At 42.8% G+C, this 17368-nt stretch overlaps 1 protein-coding gene across 1 annotated transcript in view; it reads right to left on the bottom strand.

The window, feature by feature from the left end:
• Positions 1 to 17368, bottom strand: part of LOC121958487 (coiled-coil domain-containing protein 57-like) — an 84899-nt gene that overhangs the window by 26781 nt on the left and 40750 nt on the right. Inside the window, 3 exon segments of the mRNA XM_042507432.1 lie at positions 3752 to 3844; positions 7606 to 7768; positions 9543 to 9743. Coding sequence (XP_042363366.1) covers positions 3752 to 3844; positions 7606 to 7768; positions 9543 to 9743 — 457 coding nt within the window.

Here is a 17368-nt window from a genome sequence, read left to right as displayed (position 1 = left end):
TAATGTTTTTAAGCATTTTTTATCGTAAGAGTCTGTATTTTCCTAAAAGTTACAATTACATATGGCATCAGAATATGATTATTTTCGGAGCCAATATTGGTGTCATATAAAACGGTTATTAAAAAATCTTGGCGGATCAAAGTTTTCTTTTCCCAGTCAGGAAGAGTTATAAACAACAAGGTCGACAAGTATGCAACAGGCTGACTGTAAACACAGTCATGAACAGGAAGAATAGGCTACATTACAGAGGAGATAGACACAGATGAGAGACAGACTGTGCACCCTGCAGCTCCTCCATAAGGTGAGCAATATCCCAGTGTGCCTCCTACAGCTTGATAGCAGTTGTGACACTTTAAAGTTTTGTAAAGTTAAAAAGCTCCAACAGTTATATGACAATCTGTGTCCAGCATTCTGAAGTTGTCTGTTAAATTTGTTTATATGTCTGAAATAAAAAGTGTCTTCACGATGAAAGATGTTACCAATTACCTGTTCTGTGGTCAGAAATGGCTTGACTCAATCATTAAACAAGTTAATAAACATTAGGTAAAATAAGCCTTTGGAGTCATTTGAGAAGGTTAACATGGACAGACACATAATGAGCAATTCCTCTGGGTGGCAGTGGCGCTCAGAGAGGCTGGTATGTTGGGTGGCACTAAGCCATACTGAAAGGCCATCATACCTCTTTGGATGCTCAAGGAAAAGGCCAAGGGCCAATAAAAAGACAATTCTGATGGAACTGGTAAGAGAACTTAAGGGCATCAGTGGGATTGCAAATTTGACACCCCAATGTGATATATGGGTCTATGTGTGTGTGTGTGTGTGTGTGGGGGGGGGGGGAGTGTCATTTTTTAGAGTGATATAAGTCATGCTGTAATGTGAACTGTTTCATGTTTTCAGCAAAAGTTAAATGAGCGACCTCAGAAAGAGGGTCTGAGAGGACCATCACTGGAGAAAATGTTTTGATTAACAAGCTCTATTTTGGTGCTTTTTTAAAATGGGCCCTATTATTTTTCTAATTTTGGGATCATATTTGTATTTTGGGGTCTACTAGAAAAGGTTTACATGCTTTAATGCTCAAAAAACCCATCATGTGTCTCATGCTGCCTCTTTCTGAAACAGTCTGTGTGAACTTATGTCCTGCCTCCAGAATCCCACTCTGCTCTGATTGGTCAGCTGGCTCTCTCTATGCACATTCTATTCTATTTGTGACACTGTGATATCACATTGTTACTGAAATAAACGCTGAAACTCAAACAAGCTGTTTCAGGTGCTTGGCCAGGGCCAGGGTTTGTCCAAGCTCCCTTTGGCTTGGACTTTAGGCTGCATTTACATTACAGACCTTTTACAAGCACAAAAATGCTACACAAACAATAAAGAAAAAGGAGAACCACTAAAAGCGTAATAGGGCCGCTTTAACATGCATTGACTGAAGTCATATTTATGTTAACAGTTATGGAATGCAACTAAGGTTCTTGTACTTGTGGTTTTTTTTGTGTTATGCTAGTTTGTATGCTACTTCTGCTCTTTATCTCAGTGGCAAATATTGTACTTTTTACTGCACCACATTATTGTGACAGCTTTAGCCACCCTTACAGATGTAGATGACTAATACAAACTATTATTTAACTAATATTTTATGATGTCTTATTATGGATTAATCTACCCAGCAGTAAACCCATATTTATAAACTCCACCTTTACTAGCTGTAACATTGAAGTGATGAACACATCAATGCATCAGTAATTATTTATATTATTCTGAAAAGGGCCATCCTGTATAATACATACTTTAAATTTTGGTTGGCCATTTCAAAAATATTTTGATGCAAATACTTTTGTACTTTTACTTAAGTAAAAGTAGCGACAGTGTAGAAATACTGTGTTGCAGGTAAAAGTCCTTCCTTCAAAATTCCAATCATGTACAAAATCTGAGTACTTGGGTTTTGCACTCACACACAATTTTCAGACCCAGTTTAAGCAGAACAGTATGTGCACTGTTCACCTCTTCATCATCTGCAGCTTCCTGTCTGTCTGTCTCTCTATTTATTTATATACATATATATATATATATATATAATATATATATATATATATATATATATATATATATATATATATATATATATATATATATGCTGTGACTCTGAGAGAGAAAGTGAAGTACTTCCCCATTGTTTCTTGATGTAGGACTTTAGTTGTTCAACAGTCCAAAGTCTCCATTGTTGTTATTTGTGCTTCATAATGGGCCACATATTTTAAATGGGAGGCATGTCTAGATGGCAAGCAATTCAGTCTATTACCTTCACTGTTTTACTACAAAGCCAAGCTGTTGCAACACATGCAGAATGTCGCTTGGCATTGTCTAACTGGAATAAGCAGGGATGTCCCAGAAAAAAAAACAAAAAAAACCATTGTCTGGATGGCAGCATATGTTGCTCTCTAATGTGTATATACCTTTAGGAATTCATAACGCCTTCACAGTTGTGCTAGTCATGCCATTGACATTAACACCCCTCAATACCATCATAGATGCTGGTTTTAAACTTTGAGCTGCAAACAATCTGGATGGTCTTTTTCCTCTTTAGACTGGAGGACACGACGTCCCTGAGTTCCAACAACAGAAATGTGGACTCGTCAGACCACAGCACACTTTTCCACTTTGTCAGTCCATCTCAGATGTTTGCATTGTTTCTGTACCCTGTGATTCTGCCCTGTGATTCTACCTTATGTTCTCCTGTGTGTTGCTGCTGCCACCTTCACCTGAGTTCTTCGTTTCTTTTCCTCCTTTGCATCAGTTACTGTACATTTATTTTTATTTGTGTTTTATTTGTACTTTGTGATTTTGATTACCTGTTTGTTTTTCTGGACTTTATCATCGGAATTAAAAGCTTGCTTTTTGTTTGTACACCTGGCTACTTGTTTTTGTTCTGCATTTGGGTCCTTGTCCAACCTCACCCCTGATATGAATAATATCCCACTCTCTCCATCTCTTCCTCTCTACCCCTCTCCTTCTTATCTCAACATAAAAAAACAACGTTGTTCTAAATTAACGTGTAAAATAAACATAACTACTGTTAAGACAAGTGTCTTTTTTGACGGGGACCAGGGATTTTAATGTTAACATGCAGCTTTAAATTGAAATAGATTTTGTATGTGTAAAACATAGCGTTTGGTTTCATGTACTGTACATATGTCTTGTGATGCAGATATAATGCATTTTGTATATAGGGCCCTCAGAATGTTAGAACCAGTCCTGCTAGCTGGTGTGTCTACTGGACAAGATTCAGCTGTCATGAGAAGAGATGCAGCATGTAAGGAGAAATTGCAAAGGAGATCTCATTACAGACTTTTGCCCCATCAGTGATGAGAAGGAGTATGTAAGCAAGTAAATGGTTAATGTTAGGAACATGATTTAAGTTGTAGCCGTGTAATTTTCATCACCATTCATTGCAGGTGTGCTGTCTCCCCTAAACTCAGTCTTCACTCAGTCTACTCATGCTTTACTTGGTACATGTTACTGCCCATCCCTGAATATTACTGCATTGCATATTACTTTTTAGTCTTGTTCCAGTCAAGTGTACATGAACATCAAGTCAACAGCAAGCCTGCATTGATGCTGACTTACATGTCACGGTCCATGTGCAAGGCTGTACATGTTCATGAAAGATGACACTTGCTACAGATAAACATTGTCATACAGAAGTTAACAACAACAACATGAGTTTGCATAGTGTAAGGTGGCTCATTCTTACCTGTACTCCTTGGTCTCTCTCAGCTTTAACAGAGCGTAGTAAGACAGTCAAATCCTGCAGCTCTTGCTCTTTCTCCTTCAGCTCTGCTTTAGCCTAATAGAGACCAACATTAAACATTATCATTATTATTCATAACATTATCAATTATTGGCCTTGGCCTTCAAACCAGCAATGCTGGTAACATTTCTATCTCCAGACCATGACAAAGCTCAATACACTCACTGCACAAACAAGTGGCAAAATGTAAATAAATCATAATATTCATATGGTAAGGCTGATGTTTCCTAGATTTTACCTGTTATTTGTGATACATACTCCATCTGGAGTCACAAATGTTTTTGTAAAACAAGTGCTCTGTGGGAAGAAGTGTTATACATGCACTACTTGTAAGCAACAAGGTGTGACTGTCTTCTTTTTGCATCATGCATTTGGGGAGGATTTATTACATTTTTAAAATCTTATTCTTCAGAACTCTCTCTCTAACTCTTAATCTTATACTACGACGGAGGATTAGGGCCATGTTAAAGAAAAAAAAAGTTGGATTTCGAGAAGAAAGTCATAATATTATGAGAATAAACTCACAGTTTTACAAGAAAAAAGTCATAATTTATGAGAATAAAATTGGAATATTACAAGAATAAAGTTGTGATTTTATAAGAAAAAAGTCATAATTTTATGAAGAAAAAAGTCATAATTTTATGAGATCAAAGCCATAACATTACAAGAATAAATTCATAATTTTATGAGAAAGGGGGCACTATATTATGGAAATAAACATATTGCCAGCAAACTACAGAACAGGTAAAAACACTGGCAACGTCCTTGGCAACCACTGTCCCCAGTGTCATGCCCATCAACTGTTGTTGATGAATTTAGTTTTAAAGGTCTTCTAATTTAAAACAAAACTAATTTTAAGGATTTTTAAACTTTTGTAAACACTCAAATTATTCTAAAATAAAATAAAAGCTCAATTTTTTTCACACAAAACCTAAATTATAATTTTAATCATTTTTTTCCTTCTTTAAACAAACTACAAATGAGCAGTTTTAGCAGTAAAAATTGAAGGCAAACTGAATTTCCCTTTTGGGGTTAAAGTGCAAGCTGCAAACTTGTCTTTAACACTGAAAGCTGCAGTAATTTCACATAACATATTTACATGAATTCATTTGTATCATATCTTTAGCAATATGCAGTGCAACTGTATCAGTAACAGCTTTCAGTGCTTTTACATCACCTGCACTGGTCTATATTAGTTACAAAGAGGGTTTACAGAACAGCATAACTTCTTCTACAGCTGCAAACAGAGCACCATCACTCCAAGTTAGAGAATGGGTAAAATTAAAGCAAGGCCGTTGGACTGGGGCACCAGTCTTTTGTTAGTCTTTGAAAATAATAAAATTAATCACTTGGGCTCAGTTACTTTGCTTCGGACAGGAATGTGTGGCATGAGCTGCGCTCTAGTATCCAAATACACATGCACACCTGGCGCACAGTCTGTATTCAGACACGTTTCATAAAAACAAAACAATAACTATTATTATGCATTTTCAGTATTTGTTCCCTCAAATGTCCCTCTTTTGTATATTGGGGCGGATGTGACCCCCGGTCCTCCGTGAAGATTACGCGCATGGGCAGGGGGCTTTAAATTAGGAGAAATACGGGAGAGATGGGACACCGGGAGAGGGCAGGAAAAAACGGGGGGGTCCAGTGAAAATCAGTAGGGTTGGCATGTTTGCTTCAACCTCCTAAAGAGAAAGATACAGTCTACTTTGCCGTACTACGCAAACCTTGCGAATGTTTAGGCCTGGCGGGCGGTCTCTAGTCCTGTTAACATTGTAAGGAAACACTGCAGATTTGCAGCAGGTCGCTGTCCTGTCATACGGGACACAGCAGGAAAAATTTGCCTCCACTAATGCTGCTTTTTACCGACTGTTTGTGGGCTCAGGTTTTGTAAAAAAAAATGCAATGTGATGTTGTATCAACTACACTTTTTACATTTAATTTGCAATTTCGCCCCTTTCCTTCTAATTTGGAAGATCCAGTTCTCACTGCATTGCAGTATTAAAGAGTAGTATTAAAGTAGTAAAGATGAGAATTTATGGGTGTAGTTCAGATTGACAACCAAGACTGGAGAAGAAATTATAATGTAACTATCTTAATTCCACATAAATCCACAGTATATACTCCTATCATGCTTCAAGTTTATCTGAGAAAAACTATGACTTATAATGGTGAAATTATCATATTACAGTTTTTAGATTAAGATAGAGCAGCAGGTCCTCAGTAAACTCAGCTGAATACAGGTGTCCACCTATTACCATACCGCACCATGTGTCTGAGGCTTGGTGTGTCACATTTGTGTCAGGCTTGCTGTATTTCCTGAAAAACAGTGGCAGTCAGTTGGAACTGTGTATTGCTTGTGTTCTAGTCAGTTCATTGTGGATAGTTATGTAAAATTTCCTCAATGCGTTCTTGAGATATTGCGTTTACAAGAAAGTAATGGATGCAAGGTCACAGTGACCATGACCTTTGACCACCAAAATGTACTCAGTTCATCTTTCAGTCGAAGCAAACATTTGTGCCAAATTTAAAAAAAAGAAAATCCTCAAGATGTTACTGTAAAATTGTGTACATAAAGTGAGATAGAAGAGGTCACAGCAACCTCAGCCTTTGAACTATGACCACCAAAATCTTACCTGTTCATTATTGAATCCAAGTGGATATTTTTACAAAATATTAAGTAAATCTCTTGAGCCATTTTTGAAATATCACGAAAATGGTATGTACAGATGGATGAGCGTATGGTCCAAAAACTCCAAAACATAATACTTATGGCCTCAGCTATCACATGGCATTAAGGCATAAAACATATATGTTCATCACTGCAACATCTTTAATTTTAAATTAGATTGTGTTTGCAGTAGGGAAAAAGGATTTGTGCTGCTCTGTTCATTGACCTACATAGACAGTATCATGTCTTTATACACTCTATCATTCCCTGCTTTTATAGATTGTTAACTATTGGATGTGACACTCATGCTTTTAGATAGTTCCACAACCGTCTCTGTGATACTAAGCAGTGAGTAATAGCGGGCAAAGTCCAATCTGTACTCGTATCAATAACAAAACATGCAGGTTTGATTTTAGGACTGAACCTTTACACAATTTATATGAATGATATTGTCCTGGCTTTAAACACCTGTTAGGCCATCTGTATGCAGATGACACGATTTTATATTGTTGGGCTGATTCTATACAATTAGCTATTGACAATCTGCAGCTGCCTTTTAATATTCTTCAAGAGGCACTCATTGATCTTAAACTTATGTGTGTTATTAACAAAGCGCTCTCAAAACAAACTACCAACTGACATAAGTTCCCTATTTGACCTCAAGGTAGGAGCTTATCAGACAAGCTCTTAGAATTAGATTACATTTAATGGTCCTCGAGTCAACTCTGAAATCGAAAAGACTGCTGTCAGATTATTCTTTAGGTATAACGTACATCACACTTAAAATACAGATTCATTGATAACATTATTAAATTTCAGAAATATGCTTAAATCTTAATGTTTTTGTATGTATTTCATTTTTAATTAAGTATTGTTTTTAACCAATGTTTTCATCCTATTGTTGCTTATAAGTTATTTTTGTTTTATTTTGCATAATGTAATCTTGGCATATTTAAAAATACACTTTTCAATATATTCAAGCACATAAAGTTTGAATGAATGAACATACAGAGGCAATTACATCCACATTTAAAGACCAACAAAAGGGAAACTCAACTATGAATATCCATCAGTAAATCCACATGCACTGTTCGGGGGGGCATTGAATGTATGAGAGGCTGACCTCGTCTCTAGCCTGGGTCAGGTCTTGTATTAGCTGTTCATTCTGAAGAAGGAGCTGGGCTTTCATGTCCTCACAGCGTCTCTGCCACTCCAGCTCCACCTGGACCTGTATCTGTTCTAAGGCCTTCTCTCTCTTCAAACCAGCACTAAGCTGCTGCTTGTAGCTGATGAAACACGCACAAACACACAAACACAAACACAAACACACACACACACACACACACACACACACACACACACACACACACACACCTTTAACAACTCAAAAGAACTAGGCTAATTCTATTAGGCTAATTCATATCTTCAAAGCTACACAAACACACATTTAAACACTCTCCACTAATTCGTGTTACCATGTAACAACAGCTGGCACTGCTGTAATAAAGAGAGGAAGAAAATCAGACACTGATTGAAACTTCAGTGAATATTATATGCTACAGTGTCAGACCTGGTGCTGACATTTTTTCACACGCTTTTTAAACTATTCTTTTCAGCTGAGCTTGGCTCTGATAGCAGCCAGAAGCTGTGCAGCCTCCAGTACTCATGCAGAGACATACATCAGAGTTGAAGAGAAGAGGATTGTGCTAAATATTCAGTGGGTACAGCCCTAGAAAAATCCAGTCTTCCACTGTGTGATTGTTTGTTAATGTGTTGTTCTCCATTTTACATTGATTAGACTACATGAATTTTGGTCTGGACCGCAACAACGGGAACCATTTATATCAGCTCTGTAGGCAAAGGTCAAGGTGAAAAGTCTGTGACTGGGTATATGCTGACCACTTTCTGTTTCAAATTAAAAGCCCTCTAGGGGTTCATACATCACTGGTTCCTACCCTTGGGGTTCTGACCCCATTATGGGTTCCCAAGGGGGTCGTGAGGCCCTTTTCATTCTAAGGGGTGTTAAAAAGACTTTACAATTAAATAAATAAATAACAGTAGGCCTATCTCAGCATTTCATTCATTTCTGGGAAGAAAACTGTATGAAATTATTATTATTATTTTAAAGTTTAAAATAATGTTTAAGATATATTTTTCTGCATTTCTACATTGCTGCTAAACAGCCTCATCCTGCAGTAGAAAAGATGGCCAAGCCAAAACAATTGACAACAATTGACAAGAAGATTGTTGAAAATTAAATACAAAGAATTCTGTGATTAGTTTCAACAACTATCAGGGAAACTCATCTCTGATAAAATATACAGATAAAAATCTGTCCAAAATTCATCATAATCGCTAATTTCTCACACTTACTGCAGTTAGGCATTTGGGTTAATTTTACAGTTTATCAGTTGTCCTTTACTGTTATTGTTACGAATTGAATATAATATAGAATTTCACTAGTCGGGGGATGTCAGTTTACTCAATTATAGTAAAAGAGTCCCTGAAGTAAAAAGGTTGGAAACCACTGTACACGGTCTAGCCATATACTAGGTTTTGACCTAGTCTTGTTTGCTTATTTTTTCTCACCTTCAAATGTCTTCACTGTAACCTATATGTTCTCTTGAGGTTAAAGGAGACTTAATCAGAGTGTTTTTAGCTGTCTCCTCCTCTCCACCTCTTTACCCTCTTTCTTTTTTTTTCAATCTAAATTTTCCTCTCACCTCTGCATCTCCTCCCTGCTTCTTTCTTGCTCAGTCCTGAGTTTGGTTTCTCTTTCCTGCAAGGTGATCATCTCTGTATCCTTGACAACCATCTCACGGAGGACTTGACTGATGTACTTGTCCCAGCCACACTGGGTTTCTTTTATCTCTTTGCAAAGCCTTGGAAAACACAGACAGAGACATACACAGAATCTCCAGTCATCTGTTTACATCATCATAGCTGTACACTCTCAATGAGCAGCCACACGCGGTACTCACAGATACAAGTTTTGGCAATATGATGATTTTCTGTTTGTTTTCTTTTTGTTTTTGTTTTTTCCAACAGTGTCTCTCTTACCTCTGGATTGTCTCATCTTTCTGTTTAATGGCCTCCTGTTGATCTTCCTGTATGCAGCATACACGTGCAGCCAGAACTTCCACATTCTCCTGTAGTTTGACCATGTGTCTCTCAGCCTTCTGCAGCTGCTCTGTGAGGGCCTGATACTGAGCCTCCAGCTGTGCATCACACTTCCTCAGAGCCTGGATGACATCCCCACATCTTGCCAGGAACAGCCATACCGTTAACATTCGGAGATACTGTATTTAGAGGACTCATGGTACCTATAAGTTCTTTTACATGCATAAGGTGACATCAACACTTATTTTCACTGCAGCATAATAAGGACGAACAGGAACAAAGACTACACCTAATGGTGCTTTCCACTACATGGTACCAGTTCTATTCTACTCTACTTGCCTTTTTTGGTACCATCTTTTCAGTACCTGCTCTCCTGGGGTTCCAAAAACAGCTGACCGGGTACTAAGAGGTACTAAAAGGTGATGTAAAACACTGCAGACCATAGATTGGTCAGAGAGAAACGTCACCGCGTCAGTGCGTCAGCGCGTCAGTGCGTCTTCAATGTGCGGCAAGCACGGAGTACTGTGAACAGCGCAAACAGCCAAGCTATTGTAGCGGCCGCAGTTTTATAAAATTTTTTTCTTTCCCAAAATGGCAACTCTCAAGTCTATGTATATGCATAGTTCGAATTACGGGGGAGTGAAGGGGAGCTCGGCCTCCTTGAGACGTTCAGGGGGAGCTCTAAAAAATGGTTCATTTTTGTATTACAGATTATATATTTTCTGCACATAAAGGTTCCTGAAATAAAAAATATAGAAGTAATATGTCAATGCTATGTGTTTATTTGCTCATTACATTACATTTTCGAACATCTGTCTCCACTATTTAACGTCTGTGTTTATCCCTGTCTCGCTACCTCACTGTTGTGTTTGCTGTTGCCCTGTTCCTGCTGCGTCATGCCTACCAAGATGTGTCTGCTCTATTGACATATGATCGCCAATCTCTCTTCAAAATAAGAGATTCGTCAGAGACCTTATTGCTATCTGATCGCTCATCGTTTGACCGTATTGGCGGACATTCCTCGTCTTATCTTATGGTTTGTCTGTCTCCATTAATGAAATATGTGCTACCACATGTATCTCAGATCATCTGCCCATTTTGTTTACCTTGAAACTGTCATGTTCAGTGGATAAACCAACTGCCCCCATGTGCCACCGGTGCGCTATTTGTCCTTTGACTGCCACTCAGTTTCACACTACTTTTAATGAGTCATTTTTGTGTAGGTCCCCGCTTGAGATTTTATCTATCTTCAACTCCACATGTATGGAGATCTTGGACTGTGTTGCACCTCTTTGGACCGATGCTTTTGGACCTATCCATCCAAAAGCATTCACGCACACTCTGACGTGCTTGTAGGCATGCTGAGAGAAAATGGAAAAAAGACAAACTCACTGTATCCCACCAAATTCTTCATGGCTGCCTGTGCCAATATCAGAGAGCTGTCAAAACTGCAAAAACAGCCTACTTCTCCACCCTAGTGGCAAACAATAGTCATATGCCTCAAGTCTTTTTCAATGTTTTGAACTCTTTTATCAATCCTAGTGATGTGTCTCCTCTTGTACCAACACCTACTGTGTGTAATGACTTTTTACAGTTTTTATCAGAAAAGTTGCTGCCCTCAGACCAGCTCACACAGGTGCCAGGCCCTCTTTAGACATTGCAGCTACTCTGCGCTTTGCTACCTTTGACCAGTTTGAGCCTCTGTCCCTCTCCCAACTCTGATTTAGTTCAGCATCTGCCTCTCAGACACCATTCCCCCTCGTCTCCTCTGAGAAGTTTTTGACTCAGTTGGAGCTAGTGTTCTGTTGCTGATCAACAACAGTCTTAGCTCTGGCTGTGTCCCCATAGCGACTAAACATGCTGCTGTCAAACCCTTAATTAAAAAGAAAAATCTTGATCCCTCCAACTTCTCTAATTTCAGGCCTAGATCACAGCTTCCCATTATATCAAAGGTTTTAGAGAGAGCAGTGTATGTCCAGCTGCAGTTAACCCAGCACAACATTCATGAAAAGTTTCGGTCTGGCTTTAGACCCAGACACAGCATGGAAACTGCACTGCTAAAAGTTTTTAATGATTTGCTTTTAGCTGTTGACGCCGGTAGTCCTGCCATCTTGATGCTCCTAAACCTGTCCGCCGCCTTTGACACCGTAGACCATGAAATTCTCCTACAGCGTCTTAAGCACTATGTAGGCATCATCGGCTCTGCCCTCTGCTGGTTCAGGTCCTACCTGGCAGAGTGGACCTTCTCTGTGCGGTTAGGCCACATTTCCTCTGATGTGGCCCCACTGACCTGTGGAGTCCCTCAAAGCTCCATCCTGGATCCTATTCTTTTTCTCTTGTATAGGTTGCCACTTGGGGATGTTTTTCAGAAACATAACATTTCTTTTCATTGTTATGCAGACAATGTCCAAATTTACATGCCACTAAGGTCGCTAGGCAAGGACTCTTTTCAGACTTTTCTTGAATGCCTTAGCAAAGTCAAATTATGTATGAGTGCAAACTTTCTCAAACTCAAACCGGACCGCTTTCGCATTGATTTTAAACTTTTTTTAATCCTTTTTAAAGCCCTCAATGGTCTTGCCCCTCTGTACCTGTCTGAGCTCCTGCATCGTCACTCCCCAACCAGAGCATTAAGGTGATCTGACCAGCTGCTGCTGGAGGTCCCCAAAACCAGACAGAAGTCTAGAAGGGACAGGGCCTTCATAGCGGTCGCCCTCAGACTCTGGAACAGTCTCCCCCTCTATATTAGAACGTCCCAGACCCTACAGACTTTTAAATCATCCCTAAAGACCCACCTCTTTTCCCTGACATTTCATAAATGAGCACACAAGTCACAGGCACTGCAGTTTTTTCTACTTTTACTGTTTTTATTTCACTGTTTTATTTTATTGTTTTTATTATAATCTATCGATTTACTTACTTTTTTTTTATGTATCCTATGCACAGCACTTTCATCGACTGCTGTCTTCTTAAAGGTGCTTTATAAATAAACTTGATTGACTGATTGATTGATTGATTGATCCCTGCTGCGCAAATCTGTGTGTGAAGCGGTGCTGCGCTCAACTTCCTACATTTACGTAGTCACATGAACTCCTCATCATCTGACAGAAGGGACAGAGAGAGAGAGAGGAAATGTTACTGGCGGGTATTAGTAAAATCTTTTTTTGCAGTAACCCTGTTATTGACTTTTGACTGACTTTATGCATGTGTCATGTTTAGTGGTACCCACGGGAAAATAGGGCTCCCAAATCAAAGTCAAGTAAAGGAGAAAAGAGTAGCCGGTACCATGTAGTGCAAAAGCGCCATTAGTGAGGCTGCTGGGGAGCTTTAATTGGATATTTGCCATGTTTTAAGTGGATATCCAGTTAGTTTTGATGGCAAATGCAGTCATTTGAGGTAATAAATTGAATCTGAGGTTTTCTTCTCGCATAGGCTTAATTACAGTACATTGTGCCTGAGCTCCAGATGCTCAAACCCAAAATACTCCTAAAACCTGCCCAGCACATGGTGTGTTTGGCCTCCCAAACACACCACAGCTTTGTTTACAAAAAGTAATGGCGTCTGAGACAACTTTCTTCACTATTCGACAAGAATATCAAAAAAAAAAAACCCACCCCATAAATCCAATAATACTAATGTACTATCAACAACAAACAGGCCTTACTGTACTGGAAGCTGTGTATCACCTCCACAGCCAACAGCTATTAATTTGTTGGCCAAAACAGCGTCAACAGACATAAATAGTTACTCAAGGATGATCTGCCCTCTCTGTCTGCTGGTTGTATTTTCCAGTTTGTCTTTGTGATCCTGTAGAAGGTGTCCAGTGAGTTTCCAACCAATCACAGTTTGCTCAACTGTCATGGACCTGCTGTTTCTCCTCCTCACCTACTGCCAGTAGTTTTCCACTCACCCTCCCTCTGCTCTGCTCTACCTGTTAGCCACGCCCACTGCTGCAGTCTGCTCTCCCCACAGCTGCAGCCCATCACCAATCAACTCTGTATTTAAGACTCTCCAGCCCGCTCACACTCTGCCAGATTGTTCCTCTGCATTATGCATGTCTTTCCAGCGTTTACCTACCAGATCTCCCGTTGCCGACTCTGCCTGTTCCTGACCTGCTCTCCTCGCCTGACTCCCCATGAACCTACCTGCCTTCTGTCCTCGACCACGTGCTCAGTTTCGGCGTACCGGAAATCTGACGGCTCTCCTGGTAAAGACTCCTTCGCTCGGCTTCGACGTTTCTTCTGCCTGATCCCTGTCGGTGCTGTTACCTCCGCGGACGGACCTGGTTACTGAACCCCTGCCTGCTCCCGACCATTCCTCTGCTCGATCCCCGTCGGCGTTCCAGCACGTGTTGACGGCTCGTGGAGCTACGGGGTTTCCTCCTCGCCAGCCACAGTGGGTACAAGCTTCGTTTCTTCGCTTCGTGGGAAAACCCAGAGACATTGCTAGGGCTGTCCGCTCGAAGAACGAACTCTCTGCCTGTCAGCTGAACTTTAATTGTGTTGGTTTAAATAAAAGCTATTACCAACCGAAAGAGCGTTTTGGTGTACTGCATCTGGGTCCTAAAACCACCCGTTACAGTACAATCTGGCCAAACATGGACCCAGCAGACTCCAGCGCTCTCCAGTCCCGCCTAGCCCGTGTTGAGGGGATGCTTCAGCAACACGAGGCTCAACTAACTTCCAACGCGGCGGAGGCTCGCCAGTCCGCCTCGGCGCTCGAACGGGCGCTAACTCTGCTGGCTAATCAGGTTCAACAGATGGCAACCTCGTTGACTCAGCACACTGCTCCTGCTCCGAGTCCAGTCCAGCCTGCTCCCGTTCCTACGCCACCCCCAAGCATCACTCACGAACCCCGGGTAGGGGCGCAGGAACGATACGCCGGGGATCCAGAGGGTTGCAATCCATTCCTGACTAACTGCTCAATCCTGTTCGCACTGCAACCACTCACATTCGCCACAGAGGGAGCCAAAGTCGCCTTTACCATCAACCATCTCACTGGTCGAGCACGCCTGTGGGGAACAGTGGGAGAGAGGCACGCTGGCTTGCGTGTCTTTTCCTGCTTTCGCTGAGGAGCTTCGTAAGGTTTTGGGACCGGTTCCTGTGGGTCCCGACGCCACCGGGGGACTCCTGAGTCAGTGGCAGGGCAACCGGACGGTGGCCGATTTCGCCATCGAGTTCAGGACGAAGGCTCGACAGAGTGACTGGAACTCGGCGGCCCAATATGACGCCTTCCTCAATGGACTAGCTCCTTATATCAAAGATGAACTGGTCTCATTCGATCTCCCTTCCTCACTAGATGGCCTAATCGAACTCACCACACGATTAGACCGACGCATCCAGGCGAGGAGAAGGGAGCAGATCCGGGAGGGTGGTGCTCGTCGGGGTCAGAACGTCCTGCATGGGCCTCCTGCACTCGTCAGTCCTCCTTCAGACCCAGTTATGGGAGGAGCGGAACCCATGCAGTTGGGACACACCCAGCTAACCACAGAGGAACGGGAGAGACGACGACGGGGAAACCTGTGTCTCTACTGTGGACAGGCCGGTCACTTCGTTTCCCGATGTCCAGTAAAAGGGCGGGCTCAGCAGTAGAGGGGGGCATACTGCTGAGCCGTTTTCAGAACTCTGTCCCCAGTCCCCTATTCCATGTCCAGCTCCAGCTTAAAGAGGGTTCCCACACCCTCGCTACATTTATCGACTCTGGGGCCGACGTCAACCTGATGGACAAGGAGCTCGCTCGTCAGCTGGGGATGAAGCAGGTTTCCTCTTCCTCGTCCTCTGCCGGCCAGCGCCTTAGATGGTCATCTCCTGGGAACGGTGACTCACCAGACGGCTCCCGTTCCCATGTTACTGGCTGGGAGTCATCATGAGACCATCCAGTTCCACATTCTGGATTCCCCGAGACTGCCATTGATCCTCGGGTACCCTTGGCTTTGCCGTCACAACCCGCATATAGACTGGTCCACGGGTTCGATTTTGTCTTGGGCTCCTTCCTGTCAACAGATCTGTCTACAGCGACCAGTTTCTCCCACGCCATCCACCAGTTCCGGCTCTGTTCCAGACATGTTCATGGTGCCTGCAGAATATCTCGACTACTGCGAGGTGTTCAATAAAGCCAGGGCCACCTCTCTGCCTCCGCACCGAGGCTATGACTGGGCCATCGACCTCCTGCCTGGCTCGGTTCCTCCCAAGGGTCGTCTCTACTCCCTGTCTGCACCAGAGAGAGAGGCCATGGAGACATATATTAAAGACTCGTTGGCCACCGGAATCATCCGGCCCTCCTCGTCTCCTGCAGGGGCTGGGTTCTTCTTCGTGGGAAAGAAAGATGGTTCTCTTCGACCCTGCATCGACTACCGGGGCCTGAACGAGATCACCATCAAGAACCGTTATCCTCTCCCTCTCATCGCCTCGGCCTTTGAACTGCTGCAAGATGCCACGATCTTTACCAAGCTGGATCTACGCAACGCCTACCATCTGGTTCGAATCTGAGAGGGACGAATGGAAAATGGCCTTTAATACTCCCACTGGTCACTACGAGTATTTGGTGATGCCGTTCGGGCTCACTAACGCCCCAGCTGTCTTCCGAGCCCTAATCAACGACGTTCTCAGGGACTTGTTGAATAAATACGTCTTCGTCTACCTCGACGACATCCTGATCTTCTCTCGCTCTAAAGAGGAGCACATCCACCATGTCCAGACTGTCCTGCAGCTCCTCCTAAAGAATTCCCTGTTTGTAAAGGCAGAGAAGTGCGAATTCCACGCCAGTTCTGTTTCCTTCCTTGGATACATCATTGGACACAACCGAATGGAAATGGATCCTGGCAAGGTCTCCGCTGCTTCCTCCTGGCCCGTTCCGACTCCCGCAAGCAGCTGCAGCGTTTCCTGGGGTTCGCCAATTTCTACCGCAGGTTTATTCGTGGTTACAGTACGGTGGCGGCTCCTCTCTCTGCCCTCACCTCGTCCAAGGTGCCATTCCGATGGTCCCCGGCTGCTAACGAGGCCTTCCAAGACCTAAAGAGACGCTTCAGTTCGGCACCCATTCTCCTCATTCCCGACCCCGAGAGACAGTTCGTGGTGGAGGTCGACACCTCGGATGTGGGAGTGGGGGCCGTTCTCTCTCACTGCTCGGCGGAGGATGAAAAGCTGCACCCCTGCGCCTTTTTCTCCCAGCGTCTTTCCCCTGCAGAGAGGAACTATGACATTGGAAACCGCGAGCTACTAGCGGTCAAGCTGGCGTTGGAGGAGTGGCGCCATTGGCTGGAGGGCACCAACGTTCCCTTCTTGGTGTGGACGGATCACAAGAACCTGGAATATATAAGATCCGCCAGGAGACTGAATTCTCGCCAGGCTCGTTGGGCCCTGTTCTTCACTCGTTTTTCGTTTACCCTCTCCTATCGCCCCGGCTCCTGCAACGTCAAGCCTGACGCACTGTCCCGACAGTTCCCGGAGGAGGAGGGGGACTCGTCTCATCCTGACAGCATTCTTCCTGCCTCTCATCTCCTGGCAGCTCTCACCTGGGAGATAGAGGAGCGGATAAAGTCTGCGTTGGAGGACCAGCCGGGCCACAGTTCCTGCCCTCAGGATTGTCTGTTCGTTCCTCAAGAATTCAGGTCCGAGGTTCTGCAGTGGCCCATGCTTCCCGTCTGACCTGCCATCCAGGGGTCTCCCGCACTAAGGAGGTCCTGCAACGGCGGTTTTGGTGGGCCACCCTAGACGAGGACACTAAGAACTTTGTCAATGCCTGCCCAGTTTGCAATCAGAGCAAGA

This window comes from Plectropomus leopardus, chromosome 19, assembly GCF_008729295.1.
Source record: "Plectropomus leopardus isolate mb chromosome 19, YSFRI_Pleo_2.0, whole genome shotgun sequence".
Taxonomy (NCBI): domain Eukaryota; kingdom Metazoa; phylum Chordata; class Actinopteri; order Perciformes; family Serranidae; genus Plectropomus; species Plectropomus leopardus.
This window is presented reverse-complemented; position numbering and strand designations above follow the sequence as displayed.